This window comes from Chelonus insularis, unplaced genomic scaffold (assembly GCF_013357705.1).
Source record: "Chelonus insularis isolate UGA/USDA-ARS -01 unplaced genomic scaffold, ASM1335770v1 contig_128_pilon, whole genome shotgun sequence".
NCBI lineage: Eukaryota > Metazoa > Arthropoda > Insecta > Hymenoptera > Braconidae > Chelonus > Chelonus insularis.
In genome coordinates, this window is record NW_023276368.1 from 710426 (window position 1) to 731140 (window position 20715).

Below are 20715 nucleotides of genomic sequence, written 5' to 3' on the forward strand. Positions count from 1 at the left end.
GATGAAAAGATAAATAGAAAGATGAGTAATCATAATGACAGAAAAACCCAAAAAGTATTTGGCTTAGTATGGCTGTGTTGAAGGCAGTGTTGTAAATCAGAAAAAATACAAGAATGAATGTTTATCTATCATAGAGTAATTGAATATTAAATGAATAATATGGCGTAAAAGAAATGAATTTTTGAATGTTGTAAGAAATAATCTTCTAAAAGAAAAAATTAACGATAACTTGAAATGACGATCTCACATTCTTGTTAATTATATGGAGAAAAGAAAAATCATTTCATCCATCGCCGATTGTGTAGTGATATAAAAATCTTATATGTATAATTTTTTAAAGCAATTTTTTGATGAGCATTCGGTGGACGTAAATAAAAAATAAAATTGGCCTACTTTTAAATTAATAAATGTAGGGAAATTTTGCTATAAACGTTTAAAATAATGTAGACTTAAAAAAAAAAAAATTTTGAAGTTTAATATAAATATAATGAATCATTATTTATAAATAATATAAGTTGATTATGTAGATACGTATAAAGCTTCAATAATATATCAATCGAAAATGAAAAAATTTCGTTAATTATAGTTAATAAATAAGATGAAAAGAAGGAAGATTAAATGTAAATTTTGTTTGTTCATTCATTTTTTATATAATCTTTCTTTTTTTTGTCTTACTGTCATTATTAGTAATATTAATATAAGTATTAATATTAATAACACTAGCGTAGGTATAGTCATAATTTAGTAAAATAATAATAATAATAATAATAATTAATAATAATAATAATGATGTGAATGATGATTGTTTAATATTATTACATATTAAAATGCAAAGTATTTGTGGCAATTTGCTATTATATCACGAAAAAAAAAAAATGAATGATGAAATACTATTTATGTATAAATATAAATCACAATGTTTCCTCTACTTCCCTCCGATTATCTTTTTATATTATTGATATACGACCTAAATATGGACCCTGTGGGTTCATATTTAAAAGGAATATTGAAATTAACGAATTAATTGTTTAGTAGCCTCGATTACGCACGAAGTATAAACAAATTAAATATTCATGTGGAATATAGTAATTAATGAATTACCATTATTCATAAAAAAAATACTGGATAGAGTAAATACTTTTTATTATGGACTTTTTCGTAACTATTAATATAAATACAGTCTAGTTAAAAATAAATATAATATAAGATAACAAATGTAATATTCATCCTTCATGAAAAAACGAAATTTTATAAACAAATTATCTTTAAAAATTTTCTTTTGTTTTTGATCATCAATTAAAAATTTTTTTATCGCTTTTTTTAAATTTAAAAGTCCTCCATTTATGCTCATTTTCAATTTACTTATTATTTTTTTACATTAAATATCTGTGAAAGTTACGTTGAATAATGTTGTATGATAGTTATAATGAATGTAAGTGTGTTCTCTTATTTATTATTTTTTACATCGTTACTTGGAATTTAAAACCAAATGAAAAAAAAAATAAATAAATAAATAAAATATTAAAACCATAAACAAATATTTTGCAATGAATATTAAGAGAAACAAAAAGAAGAAAGCTTGAATATTTCTGCATCATCTTTTTGTTCCTTAAACGATTTGTAATTACTTTAATCGAATTAAGTTGTAAAATACAATTACATATAAATATTATTCTCGACATGTTTCTACATTATATATCCTATCGTACTTTCCCAATTTATATTCTATTTTTATTTGTTATTTTCAATTTATTTATTTTTATTAATTTTATAAGAAAAAAAAAAACAAAAAACAAATATCTTATTTTTCAACTTGGTATCATCATTTCTTCATTTATTTGTTCAAGTATTTTTTTAATATTTACCATGCAATAATAATACTTGTAAATAAATAAACCATCAATTTTTAGCAAATTGCCACTGATAAAAAATATTCATGCGTAATAATATCCATTTATTTTCTATTGAAAGATATTTCTAAAAATTATTTATTTACTGTTTTTTCTTTCTAATAAAAAAAAATATATATATATATATATAACAATATAGAGTTTTTTTTCCTTTTCATTTAATCAAGCATTTTATTATTACTTTTGTAAATAATTATAATAATACCAAATGTAATTCGTAAAATTCACTAGTCCATTAATTAAAATATGTAAGCAATGAATTTTATATACAATCTATCTAATCATTAATCATAATAATATATCTATAAAATAAAATAAACATATAATTTATATTATATAATATATAGAATAAGAAGTATTCAGTTAAAAGTCAGAGTCTAAAGAAGTTATTAAAGAAGAATATATTGTTTTAAATTCTGCATATTAAGACATGGAAAAATGACTTGTGTATCTCTGACAATACGCTCAATGTACAGATATATATTAATAATATTTTTTGTCCTTTATACTGTGGATCATATAAAAAATATATACCAACACATATGATTTACATATTTACCTAGCTAAACATGATAGTAAAAATAATCTTATTATAAAAAAAAACAGTAACAATAATAATAATAATAATAATGATAATAATAATAATACTATGTTGCTATAGAAGTAGAATAAATCCTACTTAAGTTAATAACAATGTTATTATAATGAAATAACTACAATAAAAGATAAGTGAATATGTAATTACTAATTATTTTAGTCAAAAGTGAATTTATGTATTTACATGTAGTAAATAATTGATAATTATTACATTAGTTTTTTGAAAAATACTTAATTTTACAACTAACAAATCAACAATGAATATATATTTTCCTTTTTTTTTAAATAACATGTTTTTTTTTTTATTAAATATATATAAATATTACGTTCATATCTGTGTACTGTAAATCTTGTAAAATACATAAATCATTTTATATGAAGATATTATAAATTAATTTGGCGAAAAATAATAAAGTGTTAAATTAATTACACAAAGATATACGAATACATGTTGTTTATAATTATTTATTTGTTGTTATATAGCAATATGTCATAATTATCGCTACAAAAATAAATAATTAATGATAATTCAATCGTTAAATATAAAATTTAAAAAAAAAAAAAAAACTATATGACTAATGTGAGTATGTAAACGTAATCGTATCTATGCCATTATATTTTGAATGAATGGGATGAAGCTTACATTGAAAATGACGATAAAATTAATTTAATAAATATTTATAATTGTAATTTATTTTATCTATTATTCATAAGAATTAACTATAAGTATATAATAAGTATAAAATAAGTTCATTTCTGTATCCTGATAATTCTATTTATACTGAATATTTTAGGAATTTATTAAAAAATATTGCTGAATTAAATAAAATAAAAAGAACTTATCGCATAAAAACGTGTAGCATGAAAAGTTTGTCTGTAGCTTTAATATGTGTAAACATATTTATATATATTAAAATATGTATGGTAATTGGAATTTGAACTTTTTTTTTTTTTTTTAATTTCTTATTTCGGAAGCTTAATTGTAAATATAAATAACCAGTATTTTTTTTGTATATTTTTTTAGGCAAAATTTATTTTTTAATTTTTTGCAATTAAAAAAATTAACAGCATGAAAATTTTCAGGAACCTTTGGGTAGACTGTACGTTGCATTGTAGATCACTGTGTTATGTCATCCAAAAATGAAGGACTGTTGGATCAACGAACAGAAAATTCTAGGTACTCAACTATTACTATCAAGTAATTATACAACAATTTCTAGGTAAGTTTAAAAAAAAGAATGAACATGGCCAGTGAAAGAGAAAGTAAAATTATTTTAACACAATAAATCCAGCTAATTTTTTGAACAAGTGTTTTTTATTATTTAGAAATGCATAATAATCATTTCGTTGTAGTGTATATTTACATTAGTTATTGTACAAAATTTACTTTGATTTGTTTAATTAGAATTATATATTGATTATCCTTTTAATCAATTCTAATGAATAATTAATATAATATAAACTTTTAGAAGGCACACGAATTTTAATTGACAAATCAATTTTTTCTAAATATACAATAATTATTAGTAGAGTTTACATTTCAACTAATTAAAAAAAATTGAAGTATTTACTATTATTAAATAAATTATTTAAGTAAATATCAGCCAATTTAACGAGTGTTAACACGAAAAATTTCATTTGTATTAAACGGTGACTTTAATTTTAATAAATTCAATACAAAAATAATTTATTGATGATATATCATAACAAGTAAATTAAAAATGGTAATAATTAGATAAGTAACTTTAGCTGCTTGTTTAAATTTTATGGACGTAAATAGCTGATATGAATTTTCTTACGTAAAACTCTAATTAAACTTTCATTTAATTTATAAATTATATTTAAATTTAAATATTATATAATATATAATTTTGAGGTATAATTAATTTTAAATATTAAATATTATTCGCTATTAATTTACAATATTTACACAATTATTTTTTCTTTTATCTATCATTAAAATAATATATCACTACTCAAAAGAGACCAAACATTTTTTTTGAACTTCCAGTACTTTGTTTCTTTCTAGCAGGAGCTGAGATTTCTGGGTTATCAATGGAATTATTGTTATTATTATTATTATTATTCGGAGAAACTGGTGTAAGTTTACTTTTCACATGTTCATCAATGAGTGCCTGCATATCCATTTGCCATTGCTCTAATTGTTGACTTAATTCAACTTTTTGTTGAATAGCTTCCATTAATTGGCTGTTTACTTGAAGCACATCTATCCTAGTTCTTGCTAATTCAACTTCTGCTCTATTTTTCCTTGCAACAGCTTGATCTCTTACAGCATAAGCTTGAGCCAATACTTGATCTCTATTTAGATCAGTATCTTTCATATCACCTCGAGCACGATCTCGTTCCTCTTTTACGCCCCGTAATTCAGCTTCACAGATTGTTAATTTACTTGTCGTTTCTAACAATGTTTCACCTCGTCTCTTTAATTCTTCTTGCGTCTGTTTTAATTGTTGCTTCACTACATCAAGTTCTTCAGTTACTCTATGCAATTCTACCGCAAGTCCTAGTTCTCCTGGTGCTCCTCTACCGGATAAGGCTAAGCCATAAATTTCTTCAACTAACTCTGTTAGTGTTCCTGAATAATATCCCTGTTGGTAGAAAAAAAAAGAGGGGATTTGAAAATAAATATTAATTTCCTTTATTTTTTATAGAATGAAAAGTCTTTACTCACTTCATTTTCAGCACCATTAACAATAACGAGCATTGACTCATCACAGTCACTTTGTAATCCTGAATCTTCTTCACTTCTTCGTAGGTGCGTGCTTAGTTCTCGTAGTCGTTTGCATGCTTTTTCTACTTCCACTTTGATGTCTTCCTGTTCTTCAAGCGAACTTCCGTTCACCTCGCATTCCATTTCCGCTTGTAATGACCTCGGTGGCTTCTGTATCGATCCAGACCTACCTCTTTTTTCCACTTCGATCGCTGCCATTGCGGCGGACAACTCATCTCTATAGTAAATAATGACAATATTAAATATATGTTATTGAACGGATATTTCCTATTTATTATTTATTCTTAACATTAATAAACTTTCCATTTAATATGTAGTTGAGACGTTTGATTGAAATAAAGGTAAATATCTAGATTTATATAAATCAAATTAATTGATGAGCTGAAGCCATTACATGACAATACTAGGAAGTTTAATATCATTTAATAATGTATGTAATTACATTTGTTCTAATTCAAATGAAGTATTCTTAATCTTTTAGTTAATCTTGTAAGTTAAATAAATGATGTGAAAACATTTAAAAATAATTATTTAGTTAATTGCTAGCTTTTATCAGTGAAATTTTTACTTATGTGAAATCAAATAGATCGGATGTGATAATTTTATTTGTAGAAAATAAAAATAAGAATAGAAAATCGTGATAGATAAGTAAAAATAACTTTTCAATAGTATGATCATGAATAAGGTATTAGTTGTAAAGCCGTTTAATAAAGATTTAAATTCAAGATATTATCGATTATCTATTATAACAATACTTTTTATTGGTTTACGAAGATTTATAATAATTTATTGCATTAAAAATAAATTTATTCTGACTATTTTTAAATAACAGATTTTAAAAATAAGTTAATTATAAAAAAATCGATAATAAGATAGAAAATTTTTAAATAAAACATCAACTGTTTATCAACTTAAGGTCTTATAAATATTTATTAATTCAAAAGCTGACTAATTTGAGTAAATATTAATTATTAATTGTTTATACCTCTCTTGCTCGGCTGCTCTTGCTCGGTGTTCCGCTTCATGACTAAGTCTTTCCAAGGCCGCAGCCCTTTCCTCGGCCTCTTCCAGGGCTGCCAATGCTCTTGCTCTCTCTTCTCGTAATTCAAGAGATCGTTTTTCCAATTCTGTTCTTTGTGCTGATACCAATTGCACCTATAAATGATTATTAATAAATTAATTCAAATTAACATTATTTTTTTTTTTTCATTTCATCAAGTAAATATTGAATAAATACGTACTTCATCTCGAAGAATTTCCAAACTACTAACATGATCTTGAAGAGTAGTATTTCGAAGAGTACACTTATCCCTGAGTACTTTTACCTCAGTAAGAAGTTGATCTTCTGTTTTAGCTGCTTCTCTTAATTGATCAGCAAGTCGAGTATTTTGAGCAGTTAATTCAGCTACAAGAATTGCTTGGTCACGTTCTGCTCTTCTTGATCGTTCACTTTGTTCTTCCAATTGACTTCTCAATGTTTCAATGTCTGCCTGAAGTTCTAAAACACGAGCCTCACTCTCACCTTTAACTTCTTCCAATCTTCGACGTAGTAAATGTCTCTCTTGTTCTAGACACTGAAAAAAGAAACATCAATAAATTAATACATCATATTTCTCAATCACTATCATCATTAATATCATTTTTATTATCTTTAAAAATAGCATAATAAATTTAAAATAATTAATATTGTGAAAAAGTAAAAATATAAAATAGTAAAATTAAATAATTTTTAGCATAGTAGATATGTTTCAATGGCCAACAACATTAAATGATTTACGTGACTACTAGTATAGCTTTCCAAAACATCAAGGTCTACACATTATCCTTTCTCTCATGGTATGTTTTCTGATGAAATTATTATTTCAATGGTTTTATTGTTGTTTTTAAAAATCATTACCAAATTATCATGGTCATAAAGTTAAATCAATAATTTTATAAATCATCATTCCCACAAAATGAATAATTACAATTGAAAAACATACATGTACATATAAAATTACTTTTTATATGGAGAGAAAAAAAAAATTTCACTGTTGTAATATTTTTCTCATTATGTCTTTGTCTTTATACACATCATTTCAATACCTCTATTATTGTTTATTTATTTCTAGATAAGTACAGTATTTTGTAATTCACTTTTTGCCATTATGAAGTTATTATTTATTCTCGACCTTTTAATTGTAAGTTATTAATGCAAACAGGAGTTTAAAATATATGTAAATAATCAATTTTACATATAAATAAGCAGTACGTCGACTTTCACTGACTTATGATATAATAATATTGCTTTGCTATTGATTCTTGGCAAAAGACTTGAACATCAACTCATTTTACACACATATATATATATATGTAGACATTCATTGTCTAACAGTATGATTGTAGCGATGCTACTTTTTATCCTGTTACAATGAAAGACAGTGACAAGGTAGTGGCAATGACCCTGATTCTTTTTTAAAGAGAATAAAAAAAATATCACTATTATTAAACTCAAATTTTTTCATTATAAAATAATAATTATAAATAATCTATTATAATTCTTTTCTTTTTACGGAATACATTATTAATTTAATGAAATTATAATCACATAATATGACGATTAAATAAAAATATATACATTTAATTATAAATTACGTTAATCTTATTTTTATTTCACTTATTTATTTCCATTTTAGCATTTCTCAGACTACTGTTTTTAATATCAAGATACTGTAATCGTGAAATGGTCATTGCATTTCATTAGAAAGTAAAATGATTACAGAATTGCAGACAACTCAATTAGTACTTAATGTATATTCATATATATTTTATGATAAAACAACAAATTTCAGTAAATAGTAAAATAATTTTTGATTAAATCTTTATAAAATTTAGTTCAATCATTATTTTCTCTTAATGTTGCAATATAACAATTGCGTTTTCTTTTTTTCTTTTTTATTACAATTTTTTTTCTTTATTCGAATAATATAAAATGTTTTCTTCACCAGATATAGTTTAAGACTAGAAATAACTTGGCAATAAAATTGTGTAATTTTACTGTGAAACATTTCGTTATAGTTGTCGACATTTTTATTTCATTTTCACTGTAGACAGTTTTACAATACCTATTATTATTTTAGTAAAATTTTTTTTCATTTTCACAGTAATAAAATAGGATATGGAAAATGAACATAACTAATTATATCATTAGTAATTTATATAATTAATTAAAACAACTTCTACGAATTTTCTTTTTATCGAATCACCAAATTATCATTCTTCAAGTGTACTTCTAGTTAAACAATAATTACATGGTGTACTTTTCTACGGTTGAATTTCAATGCTCATCAACTTGCTCATACATAATGAATTAAAATACTATTCCATAACAATACTATTTAATTACTCTCTCCCACAATCATTTTTGATCACTCAAATATATATAATTAAATCATCTTAATTTTTTTTTGTTTAGAGTCAGCTTGATAGTCGAAATAAAGATTTCATGTCTCATTAAATTTATCCGCTATATCCTGATACGGGTATTTTACTTCCTGCTTAACATGTATCCTGTCTCACGTTTTCAATGAATACAAGGCTTCAGCAACAGTTAATTTTGTTCATTAGGGTCTTCACTTTTTTATGCTTACACTCTTACATTTAAGTATTTTAATTATTCTATAATTCTAAACAATAAAATAAATTAATCTTAATTTAATAAATCTTTCTATTATCACAATGAATTAATGTACACTTTAATATTTATGTTAATGAATTTATATTTATATCTTAGCTAAAATCATCGCAAAAATTAATAATATTGAATAAAAAGTATTTCACTTTCTTCGTAATTTAAAGCAATTAATACAAATAATGAATCATTTATCTTTAAAGTATGATCATGATTAATTAATTCCATTCACATAATAGAATCTATGAATATTAAAAAATTACCACTTAATCACTAGAGTGAGAAGCTTTAAAAAATGAAAAAATGTCGAGAATAAAAACAAAATAGGTTAATAGGTAAGTATTTACATACATATATTTATCATGTGCAATTTTTTGATCTAATTAAGTGTGAGAATTTTGAAATTCATTATTTGATTTAATAAGTGTGAACATACGTAAGTAAATTAACAAGAAATACAGCTATTTTAGCTAAGCATCTTTCTAATTATAAATGAACTTTGTTGCTTATTTTTTTTTTTTTTTCATTATTATTATTATTATAATAATCACTTCATGGAAGAATTTATATATTAAATATAAGTCACATTCAACATATAACAAATTATGTTTGTGAAATAAAATTTTATGGTATTTTTCTTTGTGTTCCGCTCTCCTTCTTCTTTTGTCCTCAACTTATAATTCCACTATAGCCCGGATATGCAGCGAATCTGTGAATTCTCTCGTGTATTTTTGCAGTTCTTGTTGTGTATATATTAAAATAAAATACCTTCAACATGGAAACAGATGGTATTCTTATGTAAAGCCTATTTTAAAAAGATGACAAAGACCAACTATTATAATCATTATGTATATTTTAAAGAAAGTCTGAGTAATTTTTATTATGCATTTTTTTTTTTTTTATTCACTATTTTTAGTGATGAATAAAATTTACTTATTCACCAAGCATCCTTTTTATTCCATTGTTTCATGAACTTTCAAAAGTATTTTCAGTGATGGCAAATTGATGATTGATACCAAAGGGTATTGAAGATGTTGTGTTTATATAGATAGTGCAAATCTTGTACGAATACAGGTCAATAAAAAGAACTGAACTACGTAAAGCACGGAAAGGTAGACAGAGCGTAGTACCGGCTATTGTCTTTTTATTTTTTACTCTCAAGTTATATTGCTTAAGTCCCGCTGTCTTGTTTCCACGCTTTCGTAGCTTTCCGAACTAAACCCCCAGCGAATAATTTGATGTTATTTCATTACAATCACAATAAATATTATTTCATACACTTTTTCAATAATATCAAATCATGATTCATCTTCTCCGTTGATAAACTTATCTATCAAAGATGATACCTAAATTAGTGATAAATGAAAGAAAAAAGGTTATTATTATTAAACAAAGATAATTTTAAAAATAAGAGAGAAAGTGAGTAGATATAAATACATTATTTACAAGTATTCTAGGTGTTTTTTATGAGTTTTAGCTAATAGAGAATGAGTCTATTATTATCACAAACAGTTTAGAGAAAAAAAGATATCAACTTACCTCCAATTTACTTGAATACTCCTCGACAAGTGCATCACTTTGACGTGTTAGTTCCTGGTTTCTTTCTAGAAGTGCTTTACCAAGTTCAGCAGCCAGTACAAGATCCTTTTCACGTTGTTTTAATAATTCATGAGGATCACCAATATCATCATCATTATCTAGAGAATGTCTTCTTGTTTGTAAATCAGATATCATATCTTCAAGAGTATACGACTCCAATTGGCCGTCTTTCCTTGGCAACATAGTTTCTTCAATTGATAGGTTATTTTTTATTTCAGCGTTGGATTTTGCTTCAATTATTAATTGTTACATTAACTAGACTATTTTATTGTCGTAGCATAACAGGTGGGCACTTAGCGACGTTATCAATTTTGCGTCAATACATTTATTCAATGACGTACGTTTATGTTGCTTACGTTTACCTTGTTATAACTTTCATTATCAGCATTGAACAAAAGTTTTTACGTTTTTATTCTATCTTTTATACTTAATCTCCTTTTTACACAATAACAAATCAATATAGTTATTTTGTTTTAAACTTAACTGTCATATTGCTACGATCACAGTATAAACTAACTATAATCAATAAAAATTTGCAGACTTATGTCTACATTTGATTTATCACATGGAAATATTATCATGATTATTATGATAGTTACAATAATTGCTTCTAGACAATTTTGTAAAAGTAATTAATTAAATATTTATATTTCAACAGTTTTTTCTTTTCCCACATTATATTTATTTTTCTTTTTTTTTCTTCAATATAAATAATATATTGTTGTAAATAAACTTCTTGCTTTAGATATTCATAAAATATACATTTCTTTTAGCTGATAATCTTAGCATTATTAACAGACGGAATAATTTTTAATTTTTGTTTGTTTTGTGGTTTTATTCAAAGTCAAGTGACTGACGAAAAATGATCAATGACGCAAGCTTGGTTTCTCACGCGATCGTTCAAACATAAAAATTCCGTTACTTATATATTAGTTGAGGATTATTATAATTGGTCTATTGTATTATGAGATTTATAAAAATTTATTGAATAAAAAACACTAATCACATGTGCATTAAACCAAAAAAAACCTTTTTAGTTTTTATTCACTTTCATGTTCACGTTTATATCCAAATCCAGTTGATAATTTGATGAAAATAACAGTCATTTACATTTGATAATAGATATTCTTGATGTTTATTCACTTGATCATATTTTTTGACAATAAAATACCACCACAGCCAATTGATAAATATTCAAATTTCCATTATACTCCAATATGATGACCTGTTATGTGTTCTATCTCGATGATCGGGTGAGTCAGACCCGTGAGTGAAAAATAAATATTACGGAATCGTGTTATGTCCTGGAACGAAAAGTGAGAGAGATATAACTCTTTTCCCTGTTGTACATAATTTTTATCTTTATTTCTTTCTCACTCTACTCCCTTTCACTAGTCAACGTCACACTCGCGTTCTCCTTTACACTTAACTTGTTTTAAGTAAAGAACTATATTATTTTAAACAATAAAATACATTACACACAACTGAACTCCTAGCAGACTCGTGCACGATTAATACTCGATCCGGAACCATACTCGACAGTACATACCTGTTTTCTATCCCCACTTCCAAACAACGCTTTCGTCCCCTCTTATTTCATGCCATGATGTCTACACATATAATACTCACCAATACATCAACAATACAGGCATAATAGACACATTTAATATTATTTTAACTCTTTTACAATATCATAACCTCAATTTACCATATCATTTTAATGTAATAATCTTTTATGCATTTATTTAAACTTAGCATAATTAACATCCACCATACACCAAGCCTAAAAATGTCCTTAATTTGTATATATTCAAGTTTAAATACAATGATATCGTCATGGCAACCGTTGTGTTGTACACATATACTCTTGGCAACACAAACTCACCAAGCTACACAACTGTTATTACTTGAGTGTATTGAAGAATAGCAGATGTCTTTTGAATAATAACTGAAAAAAACTCAATAATGACATTCAAATTGATATACGATTGGAATATTTTTGCCAAAAGACGATTTTTAATGTATTTTATAAGCATAATTTAAAAATATGATGTTCATTGAGACTTGATGTATTTTTTTCAAGTATTAGGTAGCATCAAGTTTCAACGATCCAATTTCGTTACAATAGAAATTTTTTTTAATTAATCAATTTAAATAAATAACCTCCAAACTTAGGTATATCATTCATATTTATCTTTTTCATTTTTAGAATAAAAATGATTATAATTGTGTTCGATGTATCACCTCTATTTATTTACAGTCTGATTAGATGATTTATTAGTTGGAGAGAAGGTGAAAATTAAAAATAAAACTATGGCATACAGACAACAACCAGTTCAAGATGAGTTGGAGATGGAAACATTAGCAGCAACTGAATTGTCTAGATTGAAACGTCAGTACCGGATTATGGAAAATGATCGTGTTACCTATGCAGAAAAATCACGACTTCAACTTAAGAATCATCAGAATATGATTGAACGTTTGGAACATGAAAAAGCTGAGTTAATGCTTGCGATAAAAAATTCAAAGTCTGAACAAAATGCAAAGAAAGATGAAGAAATGGATGAAAAGCTTACTAATTTATTAGAGAAAAGAAGTAAATATATTGACATGATAAAAAATGAAAGACAACAAATAGATGAACTTCAGGAGCAGATAATCAAAGTATCAAAAGAAGTAACTAGATTGAAAATGAAAATACGAACAGATGTACAATCTCAAGAAATAACTAATAAACATAATCGAATGATTACTATTCTGGAGAATCGCTTGGATGTAGCAACAAAAAGATTCAACGTTGTAGTGGCTGAGAATTCACAATTGCGGGAAAAAATTGATAGTCTACTCAAAGAACGTGCTCAGTTTAATATTCTATGGGAAAAAATGATTGGACAATTAAATACTGGCAAATTAATTATAAGTGATCTTATTGAGCAAGCAACAATTACGTTTAATCAACGTGATGAAGAGTTAAATAAAATTTATGCTTTAAAAGAAAGGTAAGACATTATCTAATTAATATTATTAATTGAGATGTTAATTTAATGACTATATTATGCAGAGGAACAAGAGATTTAAAAGCTCACACGTCAGAAATGTGTGAACTACAACGAACCCTTGATAATGAATTAAAATTACAAGAATTCCTTGGAGTTAAAGGCCAGTATCGAGAAACTGCCGATTTGAATGCTAAAAAGGAAGCTGAATTTCAAGCGAAACAGGAAGAAATTCAAAATAAAATTGCTTCTTACAATGAAATTCTTAATCTTATAAAAGAGTTTACTGGTAAATTGTTGATTATTTAATTTTTATTTATCTTTTTATAATATACAATGATCATCTTTTTGTAGGTGAAAACAGTATTGACAAACTTACTGCTCATTTTTTGAAACAAGAAGAAGAAAATTTCGCTCTCTTCAGCTATGTTAATGAATTGAATGATGAGTTGGAAGGTTTGCAAGTTCGTGTTGCAGAATTAAGAGAGTCTATCGACGAAGCTCGTGCATTAAACGATCAAAGAGGATTTTTACAGACAGAAACACTCGAGAAAATTTCGAAACAGCTAGAGGAACAAATTACACAAGCTACTGCCGCGGAAGAAAGATTGATCAAAGTAATGATATATAATTAAATACAGACATTGTTTCAATATTTTTTTTTCTATCTTTTTATGAAACGTTTTTTTTTTCAGTGCAATGAGATAATTGAAAAATTATTGGAGGGAATAGGGAATCTTTTTCATACCATTGGTTGTGATAATTCGTCAATTTTGGATTTACTGGGGGATAACACTTCTGTTACGATGAACAATATCATGCTCTATTTAGGAATCATAGAAAAAAGAATTACTGAGATGTTCAACAAAGTTCATTGGATGGATACAACGGGAAGATCTGACTTTATTCGACTTGATGAAGATAAAAAACCTAAACTTAAAGTACCCACGCTATCTCAAATTGCTCCTACTCAACCTTGTTCTTTGTAAGCCTATCCTTATGAATATTTTTTTTTCCTATATTCAATTTTTTTATTTTCTTAATTTTCTCCATTATTCTTCAAATAGATGTGTAGAAAAACTCACATTACAGAACGTAAACGATTCAGAAATTCATGTTCCTCTGAACCGTGATGATATTCAAAATGAACTCCGTGAAACTGAATTGCTGAATAATCCTGAGATTTTGCACAATACTTCTAGCTGTGGTTTACCTGCAGCCAAGAAAATTACGCAAAAACGATATCACTGATTTCGATGTATATTTTTTTTATTTAAGAAGTCTTAAAATATAATTTGTTTAAAAGTATTAATATGATTAATTGTAACAATTAAGATATCAGTGTATGATTAATTATGTAAATATATTTTATTTGTTTTTCAATAAGGCTTGCTTCTCAGCAGCTTTCACGATATTTTTAAGTACTAAAATGGTTTGTTTAATTTCTATTAATTGAGTTTCTATTTCATCCTTAGCAATTTCAACTCGTAGACCTTTTCTCTTGCGTATTTGAGTGTACAGATTCCAACAAGCTGATTGAATTCTAATTAATTCTAAAATTTTAACAGACACTACTGCTTTTATTTGTGAAACAATTTTCTCCCATTTCATAGTTTCTGCTTTTGCTTTATCATATTGTATTTGTAGATCAGCTAATTGATTATTTAAATTCATTAATTTTTGTTCTTTCTCTTGAGTCATGTGTTGCTAAAAAAAAAAAATGATAATGAATATAATATAAAAATAATATTTGTGAATAATTTTTATACCATCTGATTGCCAATTCCTTCAATTTGTTCGAAATTTTTATCTTGACTATCAACATGTGTCTGTCGTGCTTCCATCAGACTTTCATATCTGTTAAAGATATCATTTATTGATGAAAATTCACCAGTTTCGTTAACAACGCGTTCAAGATAATTCTTTCCTCGTTTAAAATACTCAATTGATTCTTGCATTTTATCACAAACAGATGTTAAATGTTGTAGTTTTTTATTTAATTCTTCAATCTGAAATTAATTTCAAGCAATAATTATTTCAAAACATCATTTCATTGACTCTTTAACTTATTACTTCTTGATGATATCTTTCAGAACATTCTTTTTCTTCAGTGATTTTTCGCATAGCTCGTTCTCGTTTTTGGCCATTTTCTATAATAAATTGATTAAACTTGATAAAAAGCTCTCTGAAGAGTGTTTCCTTTCGTCGCATTTCAGCCCATTGTTGTTGCATGTGTTGATGTTTCTCAACTTGTTCTTTACGTTTTGTCTCGAGGTTATTCTCGGCTTGTGCTAATTCTCGGTACGCTTTTAATAATTTTATTCCTTGTCCAGATTGAGCAACATCCCAGTTTGGATATTTTCTAAAAATTAATTATTAATTAAAACAAGAAAAAAATGCAAGAACATTTATTAATTAATTTTATGATGACATAAATACTTGATCTGTTGTTCCTGTGATTTTAATTGGTGGTATTCTGTAATAGCTTTTTGTGTATCTTGAGTAATTATTGCTCTTTCAACTAAATTTCTTGGATAATTTTGTTTAATTTCCATTGTAATTTTTGAATTAAAAAAAAAAAATGTTTTAATTACCAAGTTCAAAAAACTTTATAGCCTCCGTTTAGTTAGATTCGGAAATATTTTTTTAGATTTGATTAAAAACAATACCATAATAAGTTCATGAGATTTTTTTTTTGAGAACTATTGATCAAACAGCGTTTAAATATTTGGCGCTGCCAGTGTTACCATCTTTTAGAAAAATAAAAATCTCTATAATTTTATTTAGGAATTTTATTCATTGTTGATGTTGGTGTAGTAGAGTTACTAAATAACTTTTCGGACTAGATTAAAATGGCGTCGGCACTCGGGAGTATTTGGTTACACGAGTGTAATTGGTCTAAAATTCAGCTTAATTCTGCATTTTTATCTCGTGACATGTGATTCTAAGATAAAACGTGAAAAATTATTCAAATAATATACTAATTTTTATAAAAATTGTATAATTTTAACAAATTTTTTACGAAATAAAAGTGATACGTGATTTAACAGCGTGCTCGCAATGGCCGATGACACCACTCCTCTACCTAAGCGGCGTCAATTGGTAAACAAATGGCTGATAATACAAATCGGCATTGCATGATAGATATTTATTAAACAATTTATACATAATATATGCAATAAAAATCTACGAAATGTTATATTTTATTATAGAGAGAACGAACTAGAAAATTATACACTGATGATTTTACATACGGTGATGAAGAAATTGAAGGCAAAAGAACTTTTCAATTAGATGAAAAAATTGAATGTGCAAGATATGATCTTAAAAATTTTGCCGGTTTATTTCGAGAAATGACTGGTCCGGAATTAAATCTGGCGTATCTTCAGAAGCATGGCTTGACAATACCTTTACTTTTTAGAGATAGTGTAGGGCTTGGTTTACGAGTTCCAAGCTCGAATTTTTCTGTAAATGATGTAAGGACTTGCGTAGGTAATTATACATATCAATTTATAGTATTACACACTTAAATATTTATTTTAATAAATTATAATAATGTAAAAAAAATATGACCATTATAATTATTTATATTGTTAGGATCTAAGAGAATATTAGAAGTGATGGACGTTGACACTCAAAAGAATGAAGAAATGACAATGAAAGATTGGCAAAAATATTATGAAGATTCAGAAAAAGAAAGACTGCTCAATGTTATATCATTAGAGTTTAGTCATACTAAATTGGAAAATTATGTACAATCTCCGACAATAGTTCGACAAATTGATTGGGTAGATACAGTTTGGCCAAGACATTTAATAGAAGCTCAAACAGAATCAACTAATGTATTAGGAGATATGATGTATCCTAAAGTGAAGCTGTACTGTTTAATGTCAGTGAAAGGTTGTTACACAGATTATCATGTAGATTTTGGAGGAACAAGTGTATGGTATCATATTTTACGAGGAAAAAAGATATTTTGGTTAATTCCACCAACAGAAAAAAATTTAGATTTATATCAGGAATGGGTATTGAGTGGGAAACAATCAGATGTATTTTTTGGAGATATGGTAGATCGATGTGGAAGAATTTGTTTGGAAGCTGGAATGACATTGTTTATACCAACTGGTTGGATTCATGCTGTCTATACTCCGGAAGACTCTCTAGTGTTTGGAGGAAATTTTTTACATAGTTTTGGTATTGAGAAACAATTAAAAGTAGCTCAAGTAGAAGAACATACCAAAGTACCTCAAAAATTTCGATATCCATTTTTTACTGAGATGCTATGGTAATTGATGTTTTTTGATAATTTTTCTTTTAATCAATCAACAATATTTTATAAATTTACTTTATAATCTAAATTAAATTTAAGGTATGTTTTGGAACGATATGTCCATGTCCTTTTGGGTCGTAGTCATTTGGATATCCCCGAGAATCAACGTCAACATATAACTCCATCAATACAAACGCATCAACACCTCACTCAATTTGAGCTACATGGATTAAAGTCAATTGTCATGTATTTACATTCATTGCCATCAACTAAAAAAAATGTTCCAGAATTAATTCGTGATCCAGTTGCTTTAATTCATGATGTTCGAGGTCTTGTAGAACAACATAGGCATGATAATCCTGATGCAGCAGTAACTGGACGTCCAATTTTACCAGCCCCACCACCATTGACGATTGCTGAACGGGAACGTCTTAAATTGCCAAAAAAACATTTCCCAAAGATACCAAAATCAGAAGCTAAAGCACCAATGCCTCGGAGACGTCGTACACGATGTAAAAGATGTGAAGCTTGTACTCGACAAGATTGTGGTGAATGTGTTTACTGTCAAGACATGGTGAAATTTGGTGGAAGTGGTCGAGCTAAACAAACATGCATTACACGACAGTGTTTGAGACCAATGTTACCAGTGACTGCAGCTTGTAAAGTTTGTCAATTAGATGGCTGGGGACAACAGCCGGCTCCACTCATGGGTATGTAATAAAATATTATTTGAAAACTGTAATTTACATTTTCTAAACTTGGAATAGTTATTTAAAAATATAATCAATGATTCTTTTCAGGTAAACCTATTCCTGGAACACCTTCAAATCTGATGGAATGTTCTATTTGTTATGACATTGTACATCCTGAATGTGTTGGAGTGGATATAAAACAAATGGTGATAAGTGAAGATGTACCGAATAGTTGGGAGTGTCCTTCGTGTCTTCAAAGTGGGCGAAATCTTGACCATAAACCACGTCAAGCAAAAGCTCGAATTCGTAAAGTATCTGTATCAAGTGCAGCATCATCAGCTCCTACAACGGATTCAGAAAGAGCTACAACTCCGAGTAAAAGAGCTCGACCTGAACCTACAGAGGTAATGATTATTTCATTAATTTTTAACTAAACTAATATTATTTATTGAATAATTTGTATTGATAATATTTTAATAGACATGGAATGAACGTGAACCGGCTGAAGGTGATCAACGATCAGCATTAAGAACACAATTAGCTGCTCAATTAACTGGCTCCAGTAATAAATCACTGAAGCGACCTCATGCTGTAGTTCGACCCGTCCAGATACCACTTGTTCAACGCTCCGAGCATAACGGTCAATCATTAGCATATGATAGAACTGTTCTTTTGGCCATATTCAAGTACTTAAGTTCAAAAGATTTGGCAATATGTGCTAGAGTTTGTCGGACTTGGGCAAGATACAGCATAGATCCAAGTCTTTGGAGACACATGGATATGACTCGAGCGCACTTGACAGCTTCACATCTAACTGGTATTGTTCGAAGACAGCCAGAAAGTCTGTGTTTAGATTGGACCAATATTGCTAAAAAACAATTGGCGTGGTTACTTGCACGACTTCCTCAGCTTCGTCACTTATCATTACAAGGCTGTGCTTTAGCTAGTGTTTGTGCATTAGGAACTTGTACATGCCCGCCATTAATCAGTTTAGATCTTAGTTACATAACAAAATTTTGTGATGCTCGACTTCGTGAAATTTTGGATCCACCAACTGATTCCAGGCCTGGACTAATAGATAAAACTTCAAGATTAAAACATCTGAAAAGTTTATCGCTTGCTGGTAGTGATGTTTCAGATGTTGCTTTGAGATATATTGCTCAACATTTGCCTCATTTAGAAAATCTTGATTTATCATCATGTGGCCGAATCACTGATGCTGGTGTTGCTCAAATAGCTGCACCATCAACGCAAGCTATTGTCAATCTTGTTTCTCTCAATCTTTCCGATTGTCGACTTCTAACTGAAACTACTTTGGAGTATTTAACGCGATGTAAAGCTCTTAAACGGCTTGATCTTCGACATACAACTCATGTTTCCACACAAAGTGTAATTAAATTTGCAGCAAGAAGTATTCATAATTTACATGTTACTGATGTAAAACTTGTTGAAGAAAAGAAAGTTGCAAAAAGTGGAATTAAAAGAGCGTAAGATAATGAATGATAAACAATATCTAAAGTTTTGGTACCTGGAATTTTTAGGTATTTATACCCAGATAAAACAGCACATGACGTTAATATTCTTAATTATAATATTAATTGTCAAACATTTGAAAGGTTTGTGAATTTGCATAATTTATCAAATGTCGATAATTAATTTTATTTTAATGCAAATAAACAATGAAAATATAACTAAATCGTGTTACAATAGAAGATATATAATAATTATCATGTATTATTGCTAATTAATTTTTTTTCAGTTTCATTATTGTTAGTATATGCGTTTTGATAATTAAATTTTTATTGTTTCTGAAACCACCTAATGGTAGAAAAAGAATTATTTTGAATGTATGTAATGATTAATGATTATGTAATTAATTATCTTAAAGTATTTAGAAGGATATGATTATGATCTCAAATTACTAAATCAGGAAGGCATGCTTATCTAAAGAATGTATATAGATCTATTATTTTTTCATCTATTTTTTTCTTTTTTTTTTTAATCAATTAAATTTACAAATCATTTATTTTTCATTTTGGCATTGTAATTTTTATATTATATTAGTATCAATACGATCATTGAATTTCTTATAAATTTGTTTTTTTTTTTGCATATATATAAAACAATTAACTTTGATGTATGACTGAATGAGAAAACTATAAATAATATGCAATGATATGTATTCCATTATAATAATTGATCAATATATTTCTTAGCTAATTTATTTTG

At 26.9% G+C, this 20715-nt stretch overlaps 4 protein-coding genes across 4 annotated transcripts; 2 read left to right on the forward strand and 2 right to left on the reverse strand.

Moving 5' to 3' along the window:
* Nucleotides 1–4169: 4169 nt before the first annotated feature.
* LOC118068212 (bicaudal D-related protein homolog) lies at nt 4170–10751 on the reverse strand. Its single transcript, XM_035085444.1, has 5 exons — nt 10469–10751; nt 6501–6833; nt 6245–6414; nt 5200–5476; nt 4170–5116 (listed from the first exon to the last, which is right to left on the reverse strand). The coding sequence occupies exons 1-5, from the start codon at nt 10709–10711 to the stop codon at nt 4484–4486; spliced, it is 1656 nt and encodes a 551-aa protein (XP_034941335.1). The 5' UTR covers nt 10712–10751; the 3' UTR covers nt 4170–4483.
* Nucleotides 10752–12505: 1754 nt separating this feature from the next.
* Nucleotides 12506–14698, forward strand: LOC118068410 (coiled-coil domain-containing protein 63-like). Its single transcript, XM_035085798.1, has 5 exons — nt 12506–12703; nt 12789–13527; nt 13590–13813; nt 13879–14141; nt 14220–14698. Exons 2-5 carry the CDS (start codon nt 12842–12844, stop codon nt 14511–14513), a joined length of 1467 nt encoding a protein of 488 aa, XP_034941689.1. The 5' UTR covers nt 12506–12703; nt 12789–12841; the 3' UTR covers nt 14514–14698.
* A 194-nt stretch (nt 14699–14892) lies between these two features.
* On the reverse strand, nt 14893–16390 carry LOC118069592 (coiled-coil domain-containing protein 42 homolog). The gene is made up of 4 exons (XM_035087807.1): nt 15964–16390; nt 15598–15886; nt 15294–15533; nt 14893–15231 (listed from the first exon to the last, which is right to left on the reverse strand). The coding sequence occupies exons 1-4, from the start codon at nt 16077–16079 to the stop codon at nt 14893–14895; spliced, it is 984 nt and encodes a 327-aa protein (XP_034943698.1). The 5' UTR covers nt 16080–16390.
* Nucleotides 16391–16483: 93 nt separating this feature from the next.
* Kdm2 (Lysine demethylase 2) lies at nt 16484–20036 on the forward strand. Its single transcript, XM_035086396.1, has 6 exons — nt 16484–16626; nt 16737–17016; nt 17122–17809; nt 17894–18504; nt 18595–18890; nt 18967–20036. The coding sequence occupies exons 1-6, from the start codon at nt 16585–16587 to the stop codon at nt 19975–19977; spliced, it is 2928 nt and encodes a 975-aa protein (XP_034942287.1). The 5' UTR covers nt 16484–16584; the 3' UTR covers nt 19978–20036.
* The last annotated feature ends 679 nt before the right edge of the window (nt 20037–20715 follow it).

Excerpts from the sequence above, each read along its gene's own strand:
- Kdm2 (XM_035086396.1), top strand. The coding sequence starts at position 16,585 with ATGGCCGATGACACCACTCCTCTACCTAAGCGGCGTCAATTG. Across the intron at positions 16,627-16,736 it reads TACCTAAGCGGCGTCAATTG|AGAGAACGAACTAGAAAATT; the intron begins GTAAACAAATGG and ends ATTTTATTATAG. Across the intron at positions 18,891-18,966 it reads CTCGACCTGAACCTACAGAG|ACATGGAATGAACGTGAACC; the intron begins GTAATGATTATT and ends ATATTTTAATAG.
- LOC118068410 (XM_035085798.1), top strand. The coding sequence starts at position 12,842 with ATGGCATACAGACAACAACCAGTTCAAGATGAGTTGGAGATGGAAACA. Across the intron at positions 13,528-13,589 it reads ATTTATGCTTTAAAAGAAAG|AGGAACAAGAGATTTAAAAG; the intron begins GTAAGACATTAT and ends TATATTATGCAG. Across the intron at positions 14,142-14,219 it reads CGGAAGAAAGATTGATCAAA|TGCAATGAGATAATTGAAAA; the intron begins GTAATGATATAT and ends TTTTTTTTTCAG.
- LOC118069592 (XM_035087807.1), bottom strand. The coding sequence starts at position 16,079 with ATGGAAATTAAACAAAATTATCCAAGAAATTTAGTTGAAAGAGCAATA. Across the intron at positions 15,887-15,963 it reads TCACAGGAACAACAGATCAA|AAAATATCCAAACTGGGATG; the intron begins GTATTTATGTCA and ends ATTAATTTTTAG. Across the intron at positions 15,232-15,293 it reads AAGGAATTGGCAATCAGATG|CAACACATGACTCAAGAGAA; the intron begins GTATAAAAATTA and ends TTTTTTTTTTAG.
- LOC118068212 (XM_035085444.1), bottom strand. The coding sequence starts at position 10,711 with ATGTTGCCAAGGAAAGACGGCCAATTGGAGTCGTATACTCTTGAAGAT. Across the intron at positions 6,415-6,500 it reads TGGAAATTCTTCGAGATGAA|GTGCAATTGGTATCAGCACA; the intron begins GTACGTATTTAT and ends AATCATTTATAG. Across the intron at positions 5,477-6,244 it reads AGAGCAGCCGAGCAAGAGAG|AGATGAGTTGTCCGCCGCAA; the intron begins GTATAAACAATT and ends TATTTACTATAG.